At 39.8% G+C, this 21,029-nt stretch overlaps 1 protein-coding gene across 8 annotated transcripts in view; it reads left to right on the top strand.

Annotated features, from left to right (window-relative positions):
* LOC124113141 overlaps window positions 1-21,029 on the top strand; it is a 139,309-nt gene that overhangs the window by 101,079 nt on the left and 17,201 nt on the right. For 7 of the 8 annotated variants that reach the window (XM_048397796.1, XM_048397794.1, XM_048397798.1 and 4 more), the window contains 3 exons: window positions 10,194-10,568; window positions 14,127-14,343; window positions 16,051-20,351. In XM_048397796.1, the coding sequence (XP_048253753.1) occupies window positions 10,194-10,568; window positions 14,127-14,343; window positions 16,051-16,235 (777 nt within the window). In that variant the 3' untranslated portion in view covers window positions 16,236-20,351. Of the gene's footprint in view, window positions 1-10,193; window positions 10,569-14,126; window positions 14,344-16,050; window positions 20,352-21,029 lie in introns of those variants that run through there. The other variant, XM_048397795.1, reaches the window with a different exon arrangement.

Genomic DNA, 21,029 nt, shown 5'->3' on the forward strand with positions numbered 1-21,029 from the left:
AACACGGTTAGAATTAAATATTTTAGTTTGACTGCTACTCTGTGAGAGAAGCTTTATACGAGCGTATTGAGTTTCCATGTCAACGGAGCTAGTGTATTGTTACCACTATAATTCCAGTTTTATTTTGTTGAAACGGCTGTCATTAGAGACTCTGCGGGTCTATTACTGGAATACGTGTCCACATGTGGGACCACGTTGTCTGTTTCCAGTGCCCAAACCATGCATTATGATTGTTCATTCTTAGAACGGTATTCATATTTCACAGACATCCCATTATCAAGACCAATCAAACATTTATAGCATACATGAACACATTTCCTACCTCTTACACACGATAATGACCCTATCTGGACAAAGAACACCACAAACAGAATCTATAATGTCAACGGTCCATGTTTCCATATTGGCTAGGATTTAAGATTTTTGCTACTTAATAAACAATTCTATTCCCCCCTGCATACATATTTCTCAATAACAAAACCAATAAGCTCTATTTCCCTATAATATAATAGAGGAACGGCGTGATATGCACGCGCCATGTCAACTCATTGACAGTCTTGCCTGGTTCCCCTGAGCGATAATAACACATTATTCAATGTCACATCGCGCAAGCCTACTTCCCAGGTCCGACATAAATCGATAACACATTTGGACAGAACCTGAGCGGTCTTTTCGCCTTATTTTCGTTATTTATACGTTCCCCGCGGCAAGAAAGCGCACCTTAAACTGTATGCCTGACTTTATGAATGGGCATGTGTTGTTTGCCGGAAGCAGTTGGACGGATAAACTTCCGCTACAGCAATTAATCCTTCAAAGTGATAAACGGACTACCAAGGACGTGCCCGACCGGGAGTGTATCTGGGTAAACCCATACCTCATGTTTCCTCATGCACAATACATCAATAAAATAGTTTATATCAAGAGAAAGAGCAGAGTTAAACCTAATATAGAAATGCCTTAGACGTTATCGCACTAATTACCTCCCTTGTGGAAAGGTCAACATACGTTTGTCCTATGCATTGTATGGATGTAGCTAATTACTGTTAATTATGACTTCACGAAGTGTAATTACTGTTGTTATTGTGGTCAGTTGTGTGTGCGTGCGTGCGTGTGTGTATGTGTGTGAGGTCGCGCGTGTATGTGTGCGTGTGTGTGTGAGAGAGAGAGTGTGTGTGTGTGTGTGAGAGAGAGAGAGAGAGAGAGAGAGAGAGTGTGTGTGTGTGTGTGTGTGTGTGTTGTCCCGCGTATATACATGCTATAAACAGTGAGAAATATTGGTAAATAAATATTACCACACGTTGTTTAGGATATTTTTAATTTGATATAAATGCTTTGAGAATTCTATAATAGTGAAATAACATTTATGTTATTTCATCAATGTCATAGTAATCTGCACCAAGAAAGAATGCTAACATATCATGGTCGCCCATCATGTATACATTCTTCTGGATCCAGTCTATGTGCTTGAGTTCGCCAGCGAGCGTTGGTGCGTGTGTGTGCGTATGCGTGTGTTTGTGCGCGTGGGCGTATTATGACTTCACGAAATGTTATTGCCGATATTGTGCTCAATTGTGTGTGCGCGCGTGTATGTGTGTTTTGTGCTTGTATGTACGTACAGCTTACGTACGGATTGGTCATGAGTGACCCAATGATTGAAAGCATAAATCGCTGTACTTTTCTGTTTCCTATTCACAACAAAACTCGATATGTGGTTGCAGAAATTCATCAGAAATATTGATTGTAAATGTAAAAGTTGTGTTCAGATAATGAAACAATTACCAGAAATGAAACCATGATCTATTGTCAGTGGTCTTGGTTCATCATGTTACGCCTTGAGATAAAACGCCTATAGACGAAACGCCTTGAGATAAATGCCTTGAGATAAATTACATTGAGATAAAACACCTTGCGATAAAACGCCTTGAGATGAAGCGCCATGACGAACTGGATTCTGTCTATAGCCGGCATGGGTACAATTGCCCCCGCCGTGATATTGCTGGAATATGACAAAAAGTGGCGTAAAATTTCATTCACTCACTCCCCTCACGAATAGGTGTTCGGTGTGTTATAATTAGTAAGGTGTGGCTTTTAGCCTAGTAGCAGCGCTGTTTAAAGCCCCGTCACTCCAGGGTCAACTACGGTGTTAATCGAGGATTGTCTGGGTATGTTTGAGCGAAATGACTCGCACATTGGAAGAAGACTTTCATTCAGTATTCATGTTAAACTGCGGCATGGTATCTCAGTGGGCTGGTACTATTAAATCGGCTTCAGTCCGGACTAGTACAAGCACACACACACACACACACACACACACACACACACACACACACACACACACACACACACACACACACACTCACACTCACTCACTCACTCACTCACTCACAAACGCACACACACAAAAACACAAACACACACACACAAACACGTGCATGCACATAAAGGAGCTAAAACAAGGACTGGACGGCTTGGAGTCAGTATACTGTGTCTGGGTGGGGTATTCATTTTAAACTGCGGCATGGTATCTCAGTGAGCTGGTACTATTAAATCGGCATTAACGAGGTTCCATTGTAGCTACAACACTGTGTACCAGTGTCTCTTAAAGGATGTATCTGAACACTGAATACTGGAAGCCGGATATGAACGGTTCGTAAATTATGACTTTACGAGCATGAATAATATTGACGTTGTTTCCTGTGAATGTTTTTCTCTCCTAACCCCGTGTTATCTGGAAGTGGATCTGGTCGACATAATCGGAATTGTCGCCGGCTTCCGTGTCACAAATACAACACTCGGTATCTGATTGCGGAAATTCATCAGAAATATTGATTACAAATGTAGAAGTTCTTTTTCGATAATGAAGCAATTACTAGTAATGAAAATATGATCCATTGTCAGTTGACTCCGTTGATAACCTCACGCCTTTAGATGAACCGCCATCACGAACTGGGTTCCGTCTAGAGGTGCAACAACAATAGCCATGCATTAGACCTGCATAGCGTTTGAGGTGATAAACCAATCATCTTGTCGGTGTCGCAGGGTAAAAATATGTTATTTTAGAATCATTTTCCTGATTTATCCTTTGAACACATGTCAGCAAGTATCTGTTCTCAGCGGTTCGCTTGCATTTCGGTAAATTCTAATTCCATTTGATTATGACGGGTTTCTTTTGTTTTAAAGCAGTGAATTCGATTTCTTTACAGTTGGCTTAGAGTCACTGTAATTTAAACTAATCGGTGATAGATAAATGTTAAGGAGGGAATCTATTGCTAATAAAGGGTTGATGGAAGCATGGTCACATGAGTGAGTTGGTTTTTTCGCCGTTTTCAGTCATATTCCAGCAATATCACGACGGGGGACAATAGAAATGGGCTTCACACATTGTACCCATGTGGGAATCGAACCCGGGCCTTCCGCGTGACGCTTTAACCACTAGGCTATCCCACCTCCCCCTAAGTTACCTGAACATACAATAGTGTGTTTTTGGTAGTAGTAGTAGTAGTAGTAGTAGTAGTAGTAGTAGTAGTAGTACTAGTAGTAGTAGTATATAGGGCAAGTTTGGACTACTAAAGCTTGGAATACTAAAAAGTGTATTTGTACTCAACTCCTAATAAAATAGTAGTTCAGTCTTTAGCCATTCGATTTCCTCTTTATAAGCAATACATCATGGGAATAGCTCACAGTGCGAAGTTGCCTCCCTTTACCGCATTGCACTTTGAAAAAAAGGTCATGAACATCAGATGTTTTCAGATTTGCGGGTGTTATTCTGTATTTGATCCCCGGAAATTTTATTCACAAGCGACGGCGTTAGTCGGAAGTGTCAAATGTTAAAATTTCCGCGACTTATTTTACAGTGGACATTGGATCGGTTTCTACCTGATCCATAGCTGATTATTAGTCTTCATCAGTCAACGCATACCCGTGTTCGGGGGTTACTTCCTGTACACAATACCATGTATAATTATACACACAAATTAAATAGCGTACTGTTCAAAGCGACGTAAAGTATACATCATTTACTTTTAATGTTTGTGTCTTCCAATGACAGATATCATTCACCCGATGAAAGAGTGTGTGAGTGAGTTTGGTTTTTTACCGCTTTTGTGAAACCCACGAGCGCGTGTATGGTGCTTACAAACCTTGGAACACACACAACACACACACACACACACACACACACACACACACACCACACCACACCACACCACACCACACCACACCACACCAAACTTTGGGAAATAAGGTAACCCCGTCCTTTGAATCCACATGAATCCGTCTGGAATATTGCTGAGAGCAACGAAAAAGTATTCTTCTCCATTCATATATTATCTTTAAATTAATTTTCTCAAAAGGCTTGGAAGCGTTGTAACTTTCTAAACACGACATCTCTGCTTATCAATGAGTGTCATTGAACAACACAATGAAAATGGAACGTATGTGGAATATTGCCCAAATTAGGGAATAATCAGTTTTCCATTAATATATTATCTTTGAATTACTTTTCTGGAAATCGTGGAAGCGTTGTAACATTTCGAACACTTCATCTTTGTTTATCATTGAATATCGATGTCAGGACAAGACAGCACTAATACTCTCACAACACGCCCTGCCTCCCGTTCTTTGATGTCTGATGCTGTTCGTGGAAGTGTTGTTGCTAGAGATTCATGCTTTAACATCTGGGGTGAATTATAACGTAATTCAAAGGAACAGAGGTCGGGTTTAGCTTTCTACCCTCAAAGAATTTGTTGTTGGCTTCGATTTAGGTTCTTTACCTTCATCAGTCTCTGTTGGTTACATAATTGGATATCAGTGACCAAAAACATTCTGTAAGTATTCTAGAGATTTATTTCTTTAACAAGGGGATTATTGTCCACGTATTACCTTTTTATAAATCTGTGAGTGAGTGAGTGAGTTGGGCTTAACGACGCTTTTTTAACATTATTCCAGTTATATCACGGCGTGTCAGCTTAATGTGGGAGGAAAGCCCGAAGTGATGCAGGTCTCAGACGTTTACCACTTCGGTGAAACCCACGAGCACGCGAATTTCTGCAATCCTCCGGACTGGCAACTTTCCGGATAAACAAAAAAGAAATTACTTAGTATTACACCATGACACTGATGAACACTTGATTCTAAGTGTCACACTGACATTAAAATCAGGTGTCTAACTTCATTAGACACCTCAAAATTAACTAACATTTTCATATAAAAATTGCAGGTGACTACATCTATCTATCTATGGATAGCCTACATATGGATGCATATACCAATGGTTGTCGATAACCTATACCTATGTTTTTGAACTGTATTCGTTGAATTTGGAAACATTTTCAGATGGTGACACTAACTGTACACTACACAATCTCTTGGTCGCACCAACTTATCAAACAGGATGAAAAATATTTCAGAACGACATGCAGTTGAGTCAAACATATACTAACCTCTGTGTCCAAAAAACATCAGAAGTCTCTCATCTCGCGCAGGGCCGGCACGTCTCCAGCAAAAAACGGCGGTATTCAAACGTACTTTAGTGTGGTACCGTTGGCAATGGTTGTGCCAGCAGGCTCATTTCTAACAGAAAATCATCAAGTTAACGTTGAGCATACATTTAACGTATCGGGATTGTCCTCTAGATTCACGCAATTGAACTACTACTTTGGCAGCTACGAACAGTGAAGAATAAATCAATTTTGGACAAAATCCTAAAATCATGTTTTTTCATTAAGTATTGCATTTTGTTTCAACGTGGGTAATAATAAGTTGCCCTTGGGGAGACGTTGGTTGATTTATTTATATTGATTTATTTACGTCGATAGGTCAAAAGGATCCGGCAAAAGTTGTCCAACTTTCCACATTAATAGAGTATGAAAATCGCAAACATTACCGAAACATTGCAAGTTTTCCCTGAATGTGCGCATTGATATATATTACGTCACAGGGTAAGTGATGTGTCAGTCGGACAGTGACAGTAGCCAATATAGAAATATGTTTCTTATACGGTGGCGAAAGAACATATACGCAAAACAACAATTGCCTACTCGAATTGTTTTTACTTGCCTTTCGCGGCAATCCATCGGTCTGTCCGCTAGAGTAACTGCCCTTTGTCAAAGGGAAGTTACTCTAACCCCAGTCTATGATACGTCACATCCACGGTCAGACGTTGTTGAAAACAACCAGGTAACAATTCAAACATATTTCTGACAAATCCAACTAATTTAATTTGTGGAATACGTTCCACAAGCACAAATATGGCTACTGATCCCGCTCGGCAAGGACTAGTGCCCTCTCAAAATTGTTTCGCAATTTATTCTCCAAAGTTGCCAAACTGATTTTCAGTATATTAGACTGTTCTTTTGATGATGATATCAATTATCCCAGTAGTTTCTCCAGATTCCCGATGGTTAATTCTGATCATGACTCGATCGCCAAATGACAAGGGTGACGCCATGTTTGTTTGTAAACAGTGAAAGTAGTCCCCAATTGACCTTTGATATTTGCATCTCTATCCGCATATGACCCCAACGGATATCGTTTTTATCCGTTGGCTTTATCCTGCAGAGAAACCTACCCATTATATGATAAACATATATACAAACATTGGACAATTGTATTAATATTAAACTTTAAAATAAATAAAGTACATTTAAAGAGCGATACTTCCGTGGAATTAGTAACATAAATAATCAATTAAAGGTCATAGCTGTGATGAACACTAAAAAAAATTATGTTATATATACAAACTAAATATGTTTAAGCCTCTAGACACGTTTGAATTTTGTGAAAAGGAACGTGTTTTGGTTTCCGTTTAGAAACTAAATACTTGTTTTAGTGATATAGTCGAAATAGTACAGTGAATATGGCCAGGGTTTTGCGCCTGTATTTACAGTTTTGTGCTTGTATTTAATTTGTGGGAACAACACGCTCCCTCCTATTCCCAAGAGCTGCAGCCTCTCTTGTGCTGGAGCCACTGCAGGATAGATATGCTCACAACATACATGTACACACCTGCCTGCCAGTGCAAAGCTTTTCATTTCTGTCGGTTGCATCCATTCGGCACATAGAGTTAACGCGTTTGAAGATTCAGATGTTATTCCGGACGGAGGATGTAGCATCTGGCTTACATATTTGACTTCACGTCCTTGTATACATGAATATCGTGATAGAATAACTGTTCATAAATCATTGAATAATGCATATATACCGTACTGCACTGCGGTAAAGCCGCCAGCGCATGTTTTGGTGGAACAAATCGAGGTCCATAATCTGGTGATTCTGGAATTTAGACATACCCCAAAGGGACACAACCCTGTTCAGCGCTATTTGGCTTTTAAACCACAAGCCATATGTACCATCAAATCAAGGGTGTGAGTTTAACTGAGTTTAACTGAATTGCTGTGATTTCTTGATTCTTGATATTTATATTCCATATTTCACATCTCGGTCCGTGGTGAAAATTTATGTCATTTTCTCTCCGGGCGTCACTGTCAATCATGACGTACGTGACAAATTGTTGAAATATGCACACATCAAAAACGGTCTTGTTGACGTCACAATCAAAGATACACGTATTTACCCCTTCAGTATCCTCACATAGCACTCAAGGTCTGAGACGTGACAGAGCGTGCACTGTCTCCAACAGCGAGCTATGAGTTTAAGATCCTGAAGGCGCAGGAAGAATGTAAAGAACTTCACTGAATAAAAATTTAAAAAAAAAAAAAATGTAAAAAACGAATTCCTATTATCTACCTAGCTTTGACTTGAAGAAGCGTTCTTTTGGGAAAGCAACAGAAATCAATTTCAAGATGTTTCTTCAAGATAGACCTTTCGAAAGGGACCCCATCGTTCACGGTTCTTGCATCTAGGTTCTAATTTCAATTTGACATGCACGGTTGATCCTTTACCTCCCAATCTTTCTCGAGTACAGCAATTACACGCACTTCAACAAAAACGCATATATCTTTCAAATTAATAGGAGGCAGGGCGGTCAGAGCGAGGGGAAATGTCGCCACGTCTTTCTGTTGCTGTTTCAGGTATGAAGTAAACTATCTGTAGAAGAAATATGGCGCTTTCACGACGCCAGAGCCTCTGGAAATTGAACGTGTAATTAAAAGAACGAATCAATACTTTTGCCATTGAAAAAATGACAAATAGTGATAACGTTTCATATAATTCTACGGCGGTGACAGAGAAATGAGCAATTTGGCTGCTGACACATAAATTCATCAAATTTGAGTATGGAAAAGGCGAAATTGTCACATACCCCGAGTCAAAGGAGACAGATCGAATGTTAGCCATGTTATTTATTTTGTCATGGGCATGTATTTTCCCCACTAAAAGTGTTTAATAGGAATACGATAAACATGAAATGTAGTTTAGCGAGATATTGATATTGGCGGACTTAAATGGCGCTGGGGTAGTTTAGTGGTTAACGTGCTTGCTTGTTACGCCGAGGACGCAGGTTCACTTCACGCCAATCGAACAATGTTTAAGATATTCCTGTATACAGCATCACACATCAGTTTATTTAAGACTTCCCAACTTGCATGATACACGAGGAAGATACGGGTCTTGGGTAAATGCCGGAACCCTGCATCACTTCGGGCTTTCCTCCCACATTAAGCTGACACACCGTGATATAACTGGAATACGGTTCAATACGGCGAACGTTAGCTACCCTTTCAAAGGTGATGTTGGTTCAACGCTCGAGAAGTCACTCACTCACTCGTTTTAAGAAGCCCGAGAAGAAAGGCTTATCTGCATCAAGACAAAACAAGGTGACCTGACTACCGCTTGACTTCCTCATAATGGGAATAGCAAGATGATACATGTCAGTACTGCCCCATTTCATGTTGATAACAGCATTTTATGCCCCAAACAACAGGATATCGTGACAACAACAAATTATCAGGGACAAGCCCCTCCTCCCTGCACGCAAACAAGACAAGACATCACCTGGGTCAAATATTCAATTATGCCTCATTGTCAACTAAATTACACGGAGTCTCAACATTCTGCAGTGACTTTGATAGGATTTAGGCAGGAACCTTGATTTGCCCTCCCTAGGGAAAGACTCAGCATTGTTGCAATTGAACGTTGATGGAGGTTATGTGTTGTGGAGGGTGCTGTGTCTCCGAATCCTTCCCTGAAGGGATATTATAGTGCGTTATTTGAGGTCATTGCTTTAGGAAATATGTCACAGTTGAAACGAGTATGACGGCGTGTTTTGCCAAACCGTCAACAAATGCTTTCAAATTGCTGTGTTGGGGACGTACTTCCCTAACGGTGTAGTGTGATACCTGGTTAACTCGAAGGCGTTTAACTCGATATCCCATTTAGAACTCGATATCCCATTTAGAACTCGATATGCCTGTTTACACGATTAGTCTGCAGAATCGGTATCGGGAATATGGTCTAATATCGGCCTCCGTTTGTCTCGAGCTACGGATTACTCGATAGCACTCGATTACTCGAATATATAAATTGCAAGGGATTCCGAGGTTTTGGATTTGTTAATCAAGCAAATTAAATTGTTTTGCGTCCATGTTTCAATAAATCGAAAGAAATTAGGTCACCAGGCCAATAACTGACTATTGATTTCGTATGTTTGTCTACAGTTTCTTTGTGGGTTGGTGATTAAATAAGAAGTCTGTGAAATTATTATTGTTGACGTATTTATTACTAAGAATTGGTTTCAATATTTTTTTGGTGTTTATGGAGTTCTTCACGTCACATCCTGTGTGCATGCACACTGCATAAATTCAAGAAACGGATTTACGCAAAGAGTCACAGTGTACACCGAGTTTTTTGTTGAGACTTTAACAAATATTGTGGTTAACGAAGTTCAGTTAAATGTATATAAAACGTCAACGCCAAAGGACAAGTGTCGATTATCTGCCGAAACAGATTCCACCGGGCGTAAAATACGAAATAGCGGTGAAAAGTAACCGTAAATAAATTTATGGAAACCCTTAAACGCCCATAACTTGGTAAACAAAGCATCGCTAAAATTATTATGAACTAAATTCATACTCAATGTACACGTATCACACAATAAATATTCACATTCTCAAACACAAAACAATACATTGAAAAACAGATACTGATTAATTCGATTATCTGAAGGTTTTGAAAATATTTTCATCGTTCAAAACATCGTAAAGACCTCTAATTTACCGTTCATTCTCTTTTTGCAGTTTACCCGCGACCATACAAAAGAAATAGAATTTATCCCTGGCCGGAAACTCGTCATCGTTTGTGATGGAGCTAATGGCCAGGCGGTGCGTACGATGGGACTTAGCGACGAGTTCGTACAGCATACGTGTAAGGCGTACGCTGCGGTGGCCGCCGTGGAACGCCCGGAGCAGCACAATGTTCCCATGCCGGAGAGACGAGTCCATAACTTGCACTTTGACCTGACAGCCTACGGGACAGATACAAGCGAATGTGATGGATTAACAGGATTCTCTTTGAAAATATTTGGCAGTTCCAAGTCCCGTTATATGACGCTTATAGTTCCAAAATGCGAATCGCCATTAGTGAAAACATTACGGGTTGTGTTAGATAGATCGGTGAGTATATGATCATATGTTTATTATCACATGTCATTGTCATTATCGGTATAATTACCATCACTGTCATAACAGCTTTGAAGGCCATAATTACAGTCACCACCATCATTATCGCTATTATCATCGGCATAATTATCGTTATCGAGGTCATCGTTATCATTCACCACCATCAGCATCATTAGTATCGCATTCCGTGAAGATTCGGGTTACAACTTGTCTTCAGCAACCTATTCTTCTCCTTCCGTGAAGACCAGGGTTAGAATTGGTCTTCAGCAACCCACGCTTCTCTTCTCCCGTGAAGATCCGGGTTAGAATAATAATTGGTCTTCACCAACCCACGCTTCTCTACTCCCGTGAAGATCCGGGTTAGAATTGGTCTTCAGTAACCTATGCTTGTCTCCTTTCGTGAGGATCAGTGTTAGAATTGGTCTTCAGCAACCTATGCTTGTCTCCATTCGTGAAGACCAGGGTTAAAATTGGTCTTCAGCAACCTATGCTTCTCTCCTCCCGTGAAGAGACGGATTAAAATTGGTCTTCAGAAACCCACGCTTCTCTTCTCCCGTGAAGACCCGGGTTAAAATTGGTCTTCAGTAACCTATGCTTGTCTCCTCCCGTGAAAGTACGGGTTAGAATTGGTCTTCAGCAACCTATGCTTGTCTCCTCCCGTGAAGATACGGGTTAGAATTGGTCTTCAGCAACCTATGCTTCTCTCCTCCCGTGAAGATCCGGGTTAGAATTGGTCTTCAGCAACCAATGCTTGTCTCCTCCCGTGAAGATCCGGGTTAGAATTGGTCTTCAGCAACCTATGCTTCTCTCCTCCCGTGAAGACCCGGGTTAGAATTGAACTTCAGCAGCCTATGCCTGTCTCCTTCCGTGAAGTTCCGGGTGAAAAATGGTCTTCAGCAACCCACGCTTCTCTCCTCCCGTGAAGGTACGGGTTAGAATTGGTCTTCAGCAACCTATGCTTGTCTCCTCCCGTGAAGATCCGGGTAAGAATTGGTTTTCAGCAACCTATGCTTGTCTTCTCCCGTGAAGATCAGGGTTAGAATTGGTCTTCAGCAACCTATGCTTGTCTTCTCCCGTGAAGATCCGGGTTAGAATTGGTCTTCAGCAACCTATGCTTGTCTCCTTCCGTGAAGATCAGGGTTAGAATTGGTCTTCAGCAACTCATGTTTGTCGTAAGAAGTTACAAACGGGATCGTATCACAATTGATCTGATCGATTCTGAACATGTTATCACATCCGGACTGCGTGAATCGATGCTTATGATGTGAATCACTAGATTGTCTGGCCCAGCCTATAATTGTACAGACGGGACATTCTCCTGCACTATTGCTGAGTACAAACAGACGTTTGCATCGCAATAAGAAAGTGAGAGAGTTTTACGCTGCTTTCAGCAATATTCCAGTAATATCACGGTGGGGGGACACCAGAAAGTGTCGAAACGTAGCTCTGTGCATACATAGTCGATTTATATATATTTCATTAAAGTGCCAGTGGGTGAGGAGGTGTGAAAACTCCATGTGAAGGTCATACTGCAGGATAGCATCTCCCATTATGTTGACAAGCGACGTGTCATATTGAGAAAGGTTCTCTGAATGTCTTCCAAAATATTTCTGGAATGACTTAACCAGGTCTTTGATGGTGTAACCTTGGCGTTGAAAGCTTAGTAGGGTCTTTCAGTGACATTTGAATTAAACGTACATGCTCTTATGTACTTAAGTAATTGAGAAATGTGGAGGTCAGAGCCCATCCTTCGTCTCGAAATAACAATATGGAATGGGCTTGACGAGGATCAAGAATTATGACGTTTGAATGAAAGTTTGTAATTTCCTTCGTCGTCCAGCCTCCTTGCCTTCAACGAGTCGAGAATGTGTTTCACAAAAAAATCCGATTTATCTTTTCAATATCCGGGAGAGAGAACATCACTGCACAAAGTTCATAATTTACTCCCAATCCTAAACTAATGTATGTTTTCAGTTTTGTTACAAAGTAGAACTAAAGGTTTCCCTGAAGCCATGCATCCTCCAATACATACAATATGGCCCCCAGATGCGATCGAAGCAAGTTTCATTATCACGATAACAAACATTTTGAGGGTGGATGAAGATGCAGTTAGATTAATTAACTCTTTGAAGCTGGCCTTTGAAAGGCGAGTTGAGAGTTGTCCTTTGAAAGGGTCATTTTATTTTGCAAAGTTGTTGCTCCATTTAAAATGATACAGACTCATCGATTTTTGTATTGTATGTTTTAATCAGACTCCGTGAAGTGGTGAATGATTCCTTTGAACGTGAAGAAGACGGTGGAGTGTCCGCTCTTCGGGGAATTAGGCAGAAGTGCCATAGATCTTGTTTACATTTCGTTCCACTTTACGACAAGACCGCATTTCCCAGAATGCAACTCCGTGCTTTAAAGTCGTGGCGAAATACACGTATTAGGATGAGCTGCCATAGATCTTTCACGACATTTGGCAGCCTACTTTACGGAAAGACGTAAAATCCCACAATGCATCTAATATCGCAGTGAGTTGCGTTAATAGAACAGACGTAAATAACCTGCAGATAGTGGACGTGTGAGAATTATTACACTTCTCTCTGCTTCCTTCCAGGCCTACGGATATAAATGTGTCTTTTGAATATAAAGGCATTGCATGCAACAAACAGGCGGGCAACGTACTTCAGACTTTTTCAGACATTTGCTTAAAAAAGTCTGCTGTTGCGTGTCTTTCTTCCAAGACGTTTATACAGTGAAGTAGCATTCAAGGGTTCGTAAAGATACCGGTGTCTGATACTTTAACATGTATTCAGTTCAGATTATAAATGTGTTACGGGTTTTCGGATAATGAAAACAACGTAGAGTAAATCTGGATTTAACGCCGTTTTGAAAATGTATTACCCCTATGCCATTGTGTGGCAGCTTAAGGGTAAGGGAGTGAGATGGGTTCAAGGACGTTTTGAATAGTGTTCCAGATATAACATGATGTATCAGCTTGATGTGGGAGGAATGTCCAAAAGAGATTCAGGTCTTACACGTTCACCACTTTGGTGAAACCCACGAGCACGGGTATGGCGCCGACAGACCTCGAAACATAATCGGGATTCGAAACAACTATCATATATTCTTCCAGTCCTTGTTTTATCCCCTTAATCCGGGGTACCATCGTTTATCGACCCGTGAAGATCCGGGGTAGAATAGGTCTTCAGCAACCCATACTTGCCGTAAAAGGCGACTATGCTTGTCGTAAAAGGCGACTAACGGGATCGGGTGGTCAGGCTCGCTGACTTAGTTGAAGCATGTCATTGGTCCCAATTGCGTGGATCGATGCTCATGATGTCAGTCACTGGATTGTCTGGTCCAGACTCGATTATTTACAGACTGCCGTCATATAGCTGGAATATTGCTGAGTGCCGCGTTAAACAACAAACCAACCATTGTTTAACGTCTTTTGTTATGATAGGACAAGGGGATCCAACCACCGAACTTCCGCTCTCTTGGTAGACGCTATACCCACTAGACTACGAAGGCTGTGTTAAACATTATCGTGTTGCTTTGTTTCAGATGATGCGAAACATCTTCATGAAATGCTTCAACACCTACAAGAGTACCTCTGAAAATTCCTTAAGTGACTCGTTCGCTCTAAAACTAATGAAATTCAGCCCACGACTCTTTGAGATCAAGTTATCTCAGCGTTTGGAGACAGTGGCGTATTTCGAAGACTCCGACACTTTCGTCGTCGCCGAGGGAGATGCTGCAAGGTGCTACAATTTCCATACAGGTAACTACTTCAATCATTAATAATATATTGTCAGGCAAAAGAAAGTATAAACCTAAAAGTTGGATTGACCCAAAACAATTTTTGATCAAAATGTTACTAGGCCGAGAACAGTCGCTGAAACACTAGAAAGTAAAAGTTCAAAACACAACTATGATACCCGTATGAAAGACATCACCATGAATAACCATTTCTTGTTTGTATCATGTTTAGCCACCATCAAACAGGCTACTTCCTTTTGCAAGGCAGTTTAGAATGGATCTTAAGGAATTATTACACGTTAATGTGTACATGTATGAAAACGTTAATAAAGTTTTTAAAATACCTTAAATTGGTTTTCCATGGGGGGGGGGGGGGGGGGGAATCATATATTACAGAGAACCTGAAAAGATATTTTAGTCAACCTTTAAATATAGATTTAATGCCGCTATATTGTTGATGTAATACTTGTCAGACAGTCGTATACAGTGTACATCAAAGGCCAGACATTCACCAACAGCATCTATGTAGCATCGTAAATCAGCTCCGAGTCTCTTAAACGCATGTGAAACTGGAAGATATCACATCATTAAGCGTGGTATTTTGCTTTTTCTTCTCATGAATGTTCCCTGGAATACAGCATGGTTTTATTATCTAATATGAAAAATATTGGCAATAGTGTTGTAATATATCATCATCTCCAATACAAGACAGAAGATTTCGATTTTTTCCTTATCACGAAAATACATTAAATTAAACACACCGTGCGGCGCCATTTCCAATTTAGCGGCTGTGTCATTTGCAATATTGTCAAATCTTAAATCAAAAGCAATACTTCAAATGCAGTTTACAAAATTGTTCCACAGTCATAACTATAAGGAAATTTGTTTGAAGATTAAGATGTTTAACGACCTCAAAATCGAACCCTTTTATTTCAATTTGCGTTCTTCTGTATCGCAGAAAATGTTGATAGTTCAGACTTAAAGACACTAAAGTGTTTTTATCCCCTTGCTGCCGTGCGCCAGGCAGGGTAACAACAACTACCGTCCTTTAACGTATTTTGGTAAGACGTGGACGGGGATCTAACCACCGACCTTCGGCTCTCCTGAAAGATGCTGTATCCACTAACCACGGAGGTGGTCATTGATAAAATTTGAAAAACCTGTTCACATCTGTTTGACCAGAAGTGTGATATTTTACATGTTAGTACATTGGAGATGCTCCGACTGAGAAGTTAGCAATTACATGTAGTCAGTCTCGATTATAGTACAGTATAGTCTTAACGCCACACTCAACAATGTTCCAACTGTACTATCTGGCAAAAGGAATACACATGAAAATTGGATTTTACACACACAAAATTACAAACGTTGTAAAATCGTACTTGGCTGAATGTCTGGTATCTGTGAACCAACTCAAACTGATCCTGACAATACCTGCGTCATTCTGCTCATTACATCACCATCCAATAACTGTTTTATGTTTGATTCATGTTTAGCCACCATCAAACATGGGTGTATATCTTTTGCCTGGTGGGGCTTTTGATAAAGACAGAATATTGTTTCGACCACTGATACAAGACACACACATATTCTTTGACGGTAGATGCGCAAAAATTCACAACACATTGTTTGGGACAGTCAGAATGTCCAGCGAACTTGTTTGGGCTTTGTTTTTGTTTTTTTGTTTTTTTAATTGTTGTCCTAACACCTCCCTCTATTTATGTTTTAGGTTTAGACGTCAACATAGGAATAAAAGGCATAATGACGCTACCAAACTTTCTATCGATGGTTCCTACGGCCATGACGGAGCATTCTATCATGAAGGCGATGATGTACAAGTCTAGACAGGCGGACCAAGTCTGCAAAGACTTTGTCAAGTATGGGTTGAGAGACTATATGTTCAGCAAGCATTGACCCTGAAGGCGGACAATTGATTCATTTTCTAAAAGTGACCAAGAACGTTAGGTGTCAGCTCCATGGCCTTGGGATAACATTGGAGAAATGGAACGGAACATCACATGAATCTTGTGGACACCAAGACGCCACGACATCCTCAGTGTCGTTCTGCAAGGTTATACCTGACGTTGGATCTGTTCACATGACGCTTATGGACATCAAGACGCAAAGACATCCTCAGTGTCGCACTGCAAGGTTTACCTGACGTTGGATCTGTTCACATGACGTTTATGTCACACAGCTAGGTCATAATTGTGGACACCACGACACGATATCGCAACACCAAGAAACCCTCAGTGTCGTCCAGTAAGGTAATGACTGATTGATATTACATCTGTCAATATGACGCTTGTGAAATCAATGGCGACACGGCACCAAGGTGTTCTCTCTGTATCTGTATAGTACTGGCTTATATGGTATCTGTTCACAATGCACAACAGGCATTGATGGTGTGGTTCGTGTATTTTGTGTCAAAGTTTCCGAGTCCCTGGTGCATCTTGTCGGACCTTTATGTTGCTGTTTCATTTTGACATGTGCAAATTCAAGAAGCATTAAAGAAAGTCTGCAGAACATCATTGGTTTGGTGCCAGATACGGGACTATGGACAAGTAGGTAAGGGCAAGTCCAAGTGTATGATCGTTAGGACGAATATATGCCAATTCAGCAAAAAAAAATAGTGGATGACAATACGGTCTCATGAACAGCTTGTTCGGAATATAAATCAGATTGAGTTATAGGCATCTTTGTATTCAAATTCATTCGGTGAAATCTGTCCATTACGAACACGGACTAATCCAGATCTCTGACAGAAACGGATAAAGTTCTACCTGGTTCTGCTGCTTCAAGCACATGTTGTCAGGCCGAGCAAGCACTGGCATATATCGCTTGTATGTCATCCAAACACACCAATGACGCATCTGTGGGGTCATGTGATCAAGTGGAACATACGTCCGTACATGCTGTTTCTCAACAGAGGACAATGTCCAGACCCCGAAACTCAAGAGTCAGTGCTACACTTTGGACACAAAGCACTTATCTGCCCTGAGTATTGTTGTTGAACATCTGAAATTCTATTTTATGGATATTCTGTCATGGTTAGCCTTCTACGGTCTTTTGTTTATCGTGGTACTTTTATGAGAGGAATGAATAGTCACTCTAAAAGGAGTAAAGAATTACTTCTGTATGGAATTTAGAATCCATTTAATACCATTAATGTTAAATGTTAATGAGGCGTGTCGCTCGAATGACAGATAGTAATACTCTGTGGTATATCCTACACCGTGATCTTCTCTAAACTGAAGGGCAAAAGAAAGTATACGGAGTTTTTTATGAAATTGAAAATTGTAAGAACTGTTGTTAAATTTGATAACGTGTGATGAAACCAGCTTGAAAAGTGTTTTAAGTGGCTGTGTAAAAATATATTGGTTCAATGAAGACTGGTGTAAGAAATTAATTTGCAACTATATGACACCTACCATGATATAAATGTATATTTCTGCCCAAAAAAGCCAATTTATTGATTTTCAAAGATAAGACGCCTGAGACGCCTGACGCCATAAGCAGTTGTGTATTATGCGAATCTTTTTTTTTAATTTTGAAAAGTTTGAAATTTAATTATATATTTTTTAAATATAACCATGGAGAAGTATTCTTTGAGTGCTCATTCGGCGTCAGTACAGTTCATTTTGTGGATATAACATCGTCAACATACGATAAAAGATACAAACGGATAAAATCAAAAGAGAGGCACAGTTTTCTTCGTCCCTCGGTTTCATACGACGTACATGTAATTCTAGTGCTTGTTTATCACTGTGGTGGTATTGCTAACAGTGCTATTCCGACATGACCATTTGAATTTATTGGAAATAAGACAACGATTATGCACAAAGTAAATAAAATTAAGTATTGATAATTATTATTTTAAAATGTAAAAGAAATCCTTTCGAATTCGAGAACCCGTCTCAAATAACAATAAAGAATGGTGATTGAAATCGATAAATTATTAAATACAATCTGTTAAAATGTTCAAAGAAAAAACATTTTCATATATCTTAGTATAACTTTTGAACCAACGACCAACTGGTATAGACCGTGTTCTTAGTCTATCGAGTTTGATGGAACATACGTCAAAATATACGACTTAAAACAAACAAGTCATCTTTTAAATTTATTATAAAACCGACAGATGTCAATGTCCGGATTGTTGAAACATTTTAAACTGAATTTATCATTATCTTTTTGTCGCAATTCCTGTAGCATTAAAAAAAACATGATGTTGTAATCAGTTCCACGGAAAGCAGTATGTGAAAGAAGACATTAAAAAAGGAAACAGCACGTCAACTGCAGCCAGTACAGGAAGGTAGTGGCCACATGCACATGCCGTATGCAAGCTGAACGGAAGATCAGGGAAATTGCCTGGCAATTATGTTTCTGTGTTTGACATGAAACCATGACTTCGTGTCTCCATGCCGAGTTACGCTTACGAAAAAACATTCGTTACAGCTCGCCCTTTTCCGAAGTTGTCCCACAATGACACGATTGGGTACGAAGGATGCAAATGTATTCTTTGCCACTCGCCCCTTTCCGTCAACTACAAGAAACCTGTACCGGAATGACACGGGAGGTCACGAATGATGCAGATGTATTCGTCTCCACTCGCCCCTTTTCGTAAACTGCAAGCAGTTTGTTCCGGAATTACACGAATGGGCACGAACGATGCAGATCTATTCTTCACCATTCGCCCCTTTCCGTCAACTGCAAGAAGCTTGTACCGGAATGAAACGAGTGTTCACGAATGATGCAGACGAACTCGTTTCCAATCGCCCCTTTCCGTAAAAAGCACGAAACTCGTCCCTGAAATGAATTACGTTGTTGTGTTTTTAAGATTTACGTGATGCAATAACAACTCATGTGCAATGTCTAACACAAGACAGATGTCCCCGTTGCCATGATTTCATGCTCAAAAGTTGTTTGATCAGGGTTACAACATTCAAGGCCTCAGTAAAGCTTTCGAAACGTTTTATGGTAGACATATTGAGAACATTTCCAAAGTTGACGCATTTGTGACCAATACGATGTCCGATGCAATTCCCTTATCTGACTATACTCGAATGTATGTTCCCATGTTTTTTTAAGGTGAACAAATGACTTGCCTTTGCATGTGTTTGTGACGGGTGCCTCCAGTGGGGCAGGATAGGCTCCCCATTTCGCCAACACCTGGTATCATCACTATTTGAAAGTGATTCCTAAACACGTGATTATGGTACAGTCGGAATCGTACAATGGACTGGTGGAGATCTGTTATGAATATGGAAAATTAATGGTTTTGTCCCTTTTCCTAAAAGCAGTTACGCTTCTAAAAAGCTCCACTACACACCGTCGATCTTTGCTTTGGGTTACACAATATAAAGAATACAATGTGATATGTTCCTCTTTGTCTTGGATGCAAAATCCAGCCATGTATTTTCATGGATGTTTGTGAATAAGGTCACGTGCTTGACATGTGTGTTAGTGCAACAGCTGGTTTGCTTGTTTTTTAATTAATAACATGTAATATCTGAACTTATATATTACTTTCATTAGCTTCATACTGTTAGATGTTTTATATCAAATATCTATTTTATGAAATAATTCAGTACTGTTTATGATTTGTTATTTGTATTGTCCTTATCGAAATTGCGGCATTGTTTCTTAAAACAGTACTGTTAAGTGAACATTAAGTATAGTTAAATAAGAGAAATGATAAAAATATACATTTAAAAATTACAAATATAAACAGCAAATAATTTATAGTAATGAAAATACCTCATGAGTAGATAGATACATGAAGTAGATTTCTAGATTTAAAGATAGATTCATGGCATACAACTACATTTGGGTGTGAGGGAGAAAACAATTGTTCAGAGATGTATGTAACGGTAAGTTAACCATCATATTCTATCACCATTGAGTGCGAGAGAGAGATATGAATGCGATTAATTAAAGCAATGTTGCACATTTTGTATTAACATTCCGTGTTTTTGTTCCGTTTATCCATGTCAGTACTTTGAATAAATATACATTCTCTAATGAAAACAGCTATTGTGTTACTTTTTGCCGACTCGCTTATGTCCTTGTTTATGACTTGGGCGTCCAAAGACATTTAAAACAACAAATATCCACTCTTCTCTAGTACTTTAATCACCAGGAGTTTGGCCGGACATTATGTTTGTTTCTTTCATTCTTTCTTTGTATGGATTCGAACCAATCATAGGCTTCTTGCTTCCTCAAGGGCCCTACCCATGTCCATTTAGATCGGTTGTTCGATCCGCGCCCGTGTCATTTTTAAATACGTTAAAAGATGGTACTTATTGTTACCCTGACTTTTCAGTCTCTTACATTTATATATTATCTTGAAAATAATTATCCCAAGAAGCTTTGAAACGTTGTAACTTTCTTAACACGACATCTCTGCTTTTCAATGAGTATCGTTGAACAACACAATGAAAATGGAAGGGAAATGGAATATTGCCAACATCAAGGAATGATCAGTTTTCCATTTACATGCATATATTATTTTTCAGTTCATTTTCTGGAAAGCTTGGAAGCATTGTAACATTTCGAACACTTCTTCTTTGTTTATCATTGACTATCGATGTCAGAACAAGACAGCACGAATATTCCCACAACACGACCTCCCGTTCATTTGATGTCTGATGCTGTTCGTGGAGGTGTTGTTGCTGAGCGTGGCTCGTGATAGAGATTCATGCTTTA

Source organism: Haliotis rufescens, unplaced genomic scaffold (assembly GCF_023055435.1).
Source record: "Haliotis rufescens isolate VD_foot unplaced genomic scaffold, xgHalRufe1.0.p SCAF_17, whole genome shotgun sequence".
Taxonomy (NCBI): Eukaryota; Metazoa; Mollusca; class Gastropoda; order Lepetellida; family Haliotidae; genus Haliotis; species Haliotis rufescens.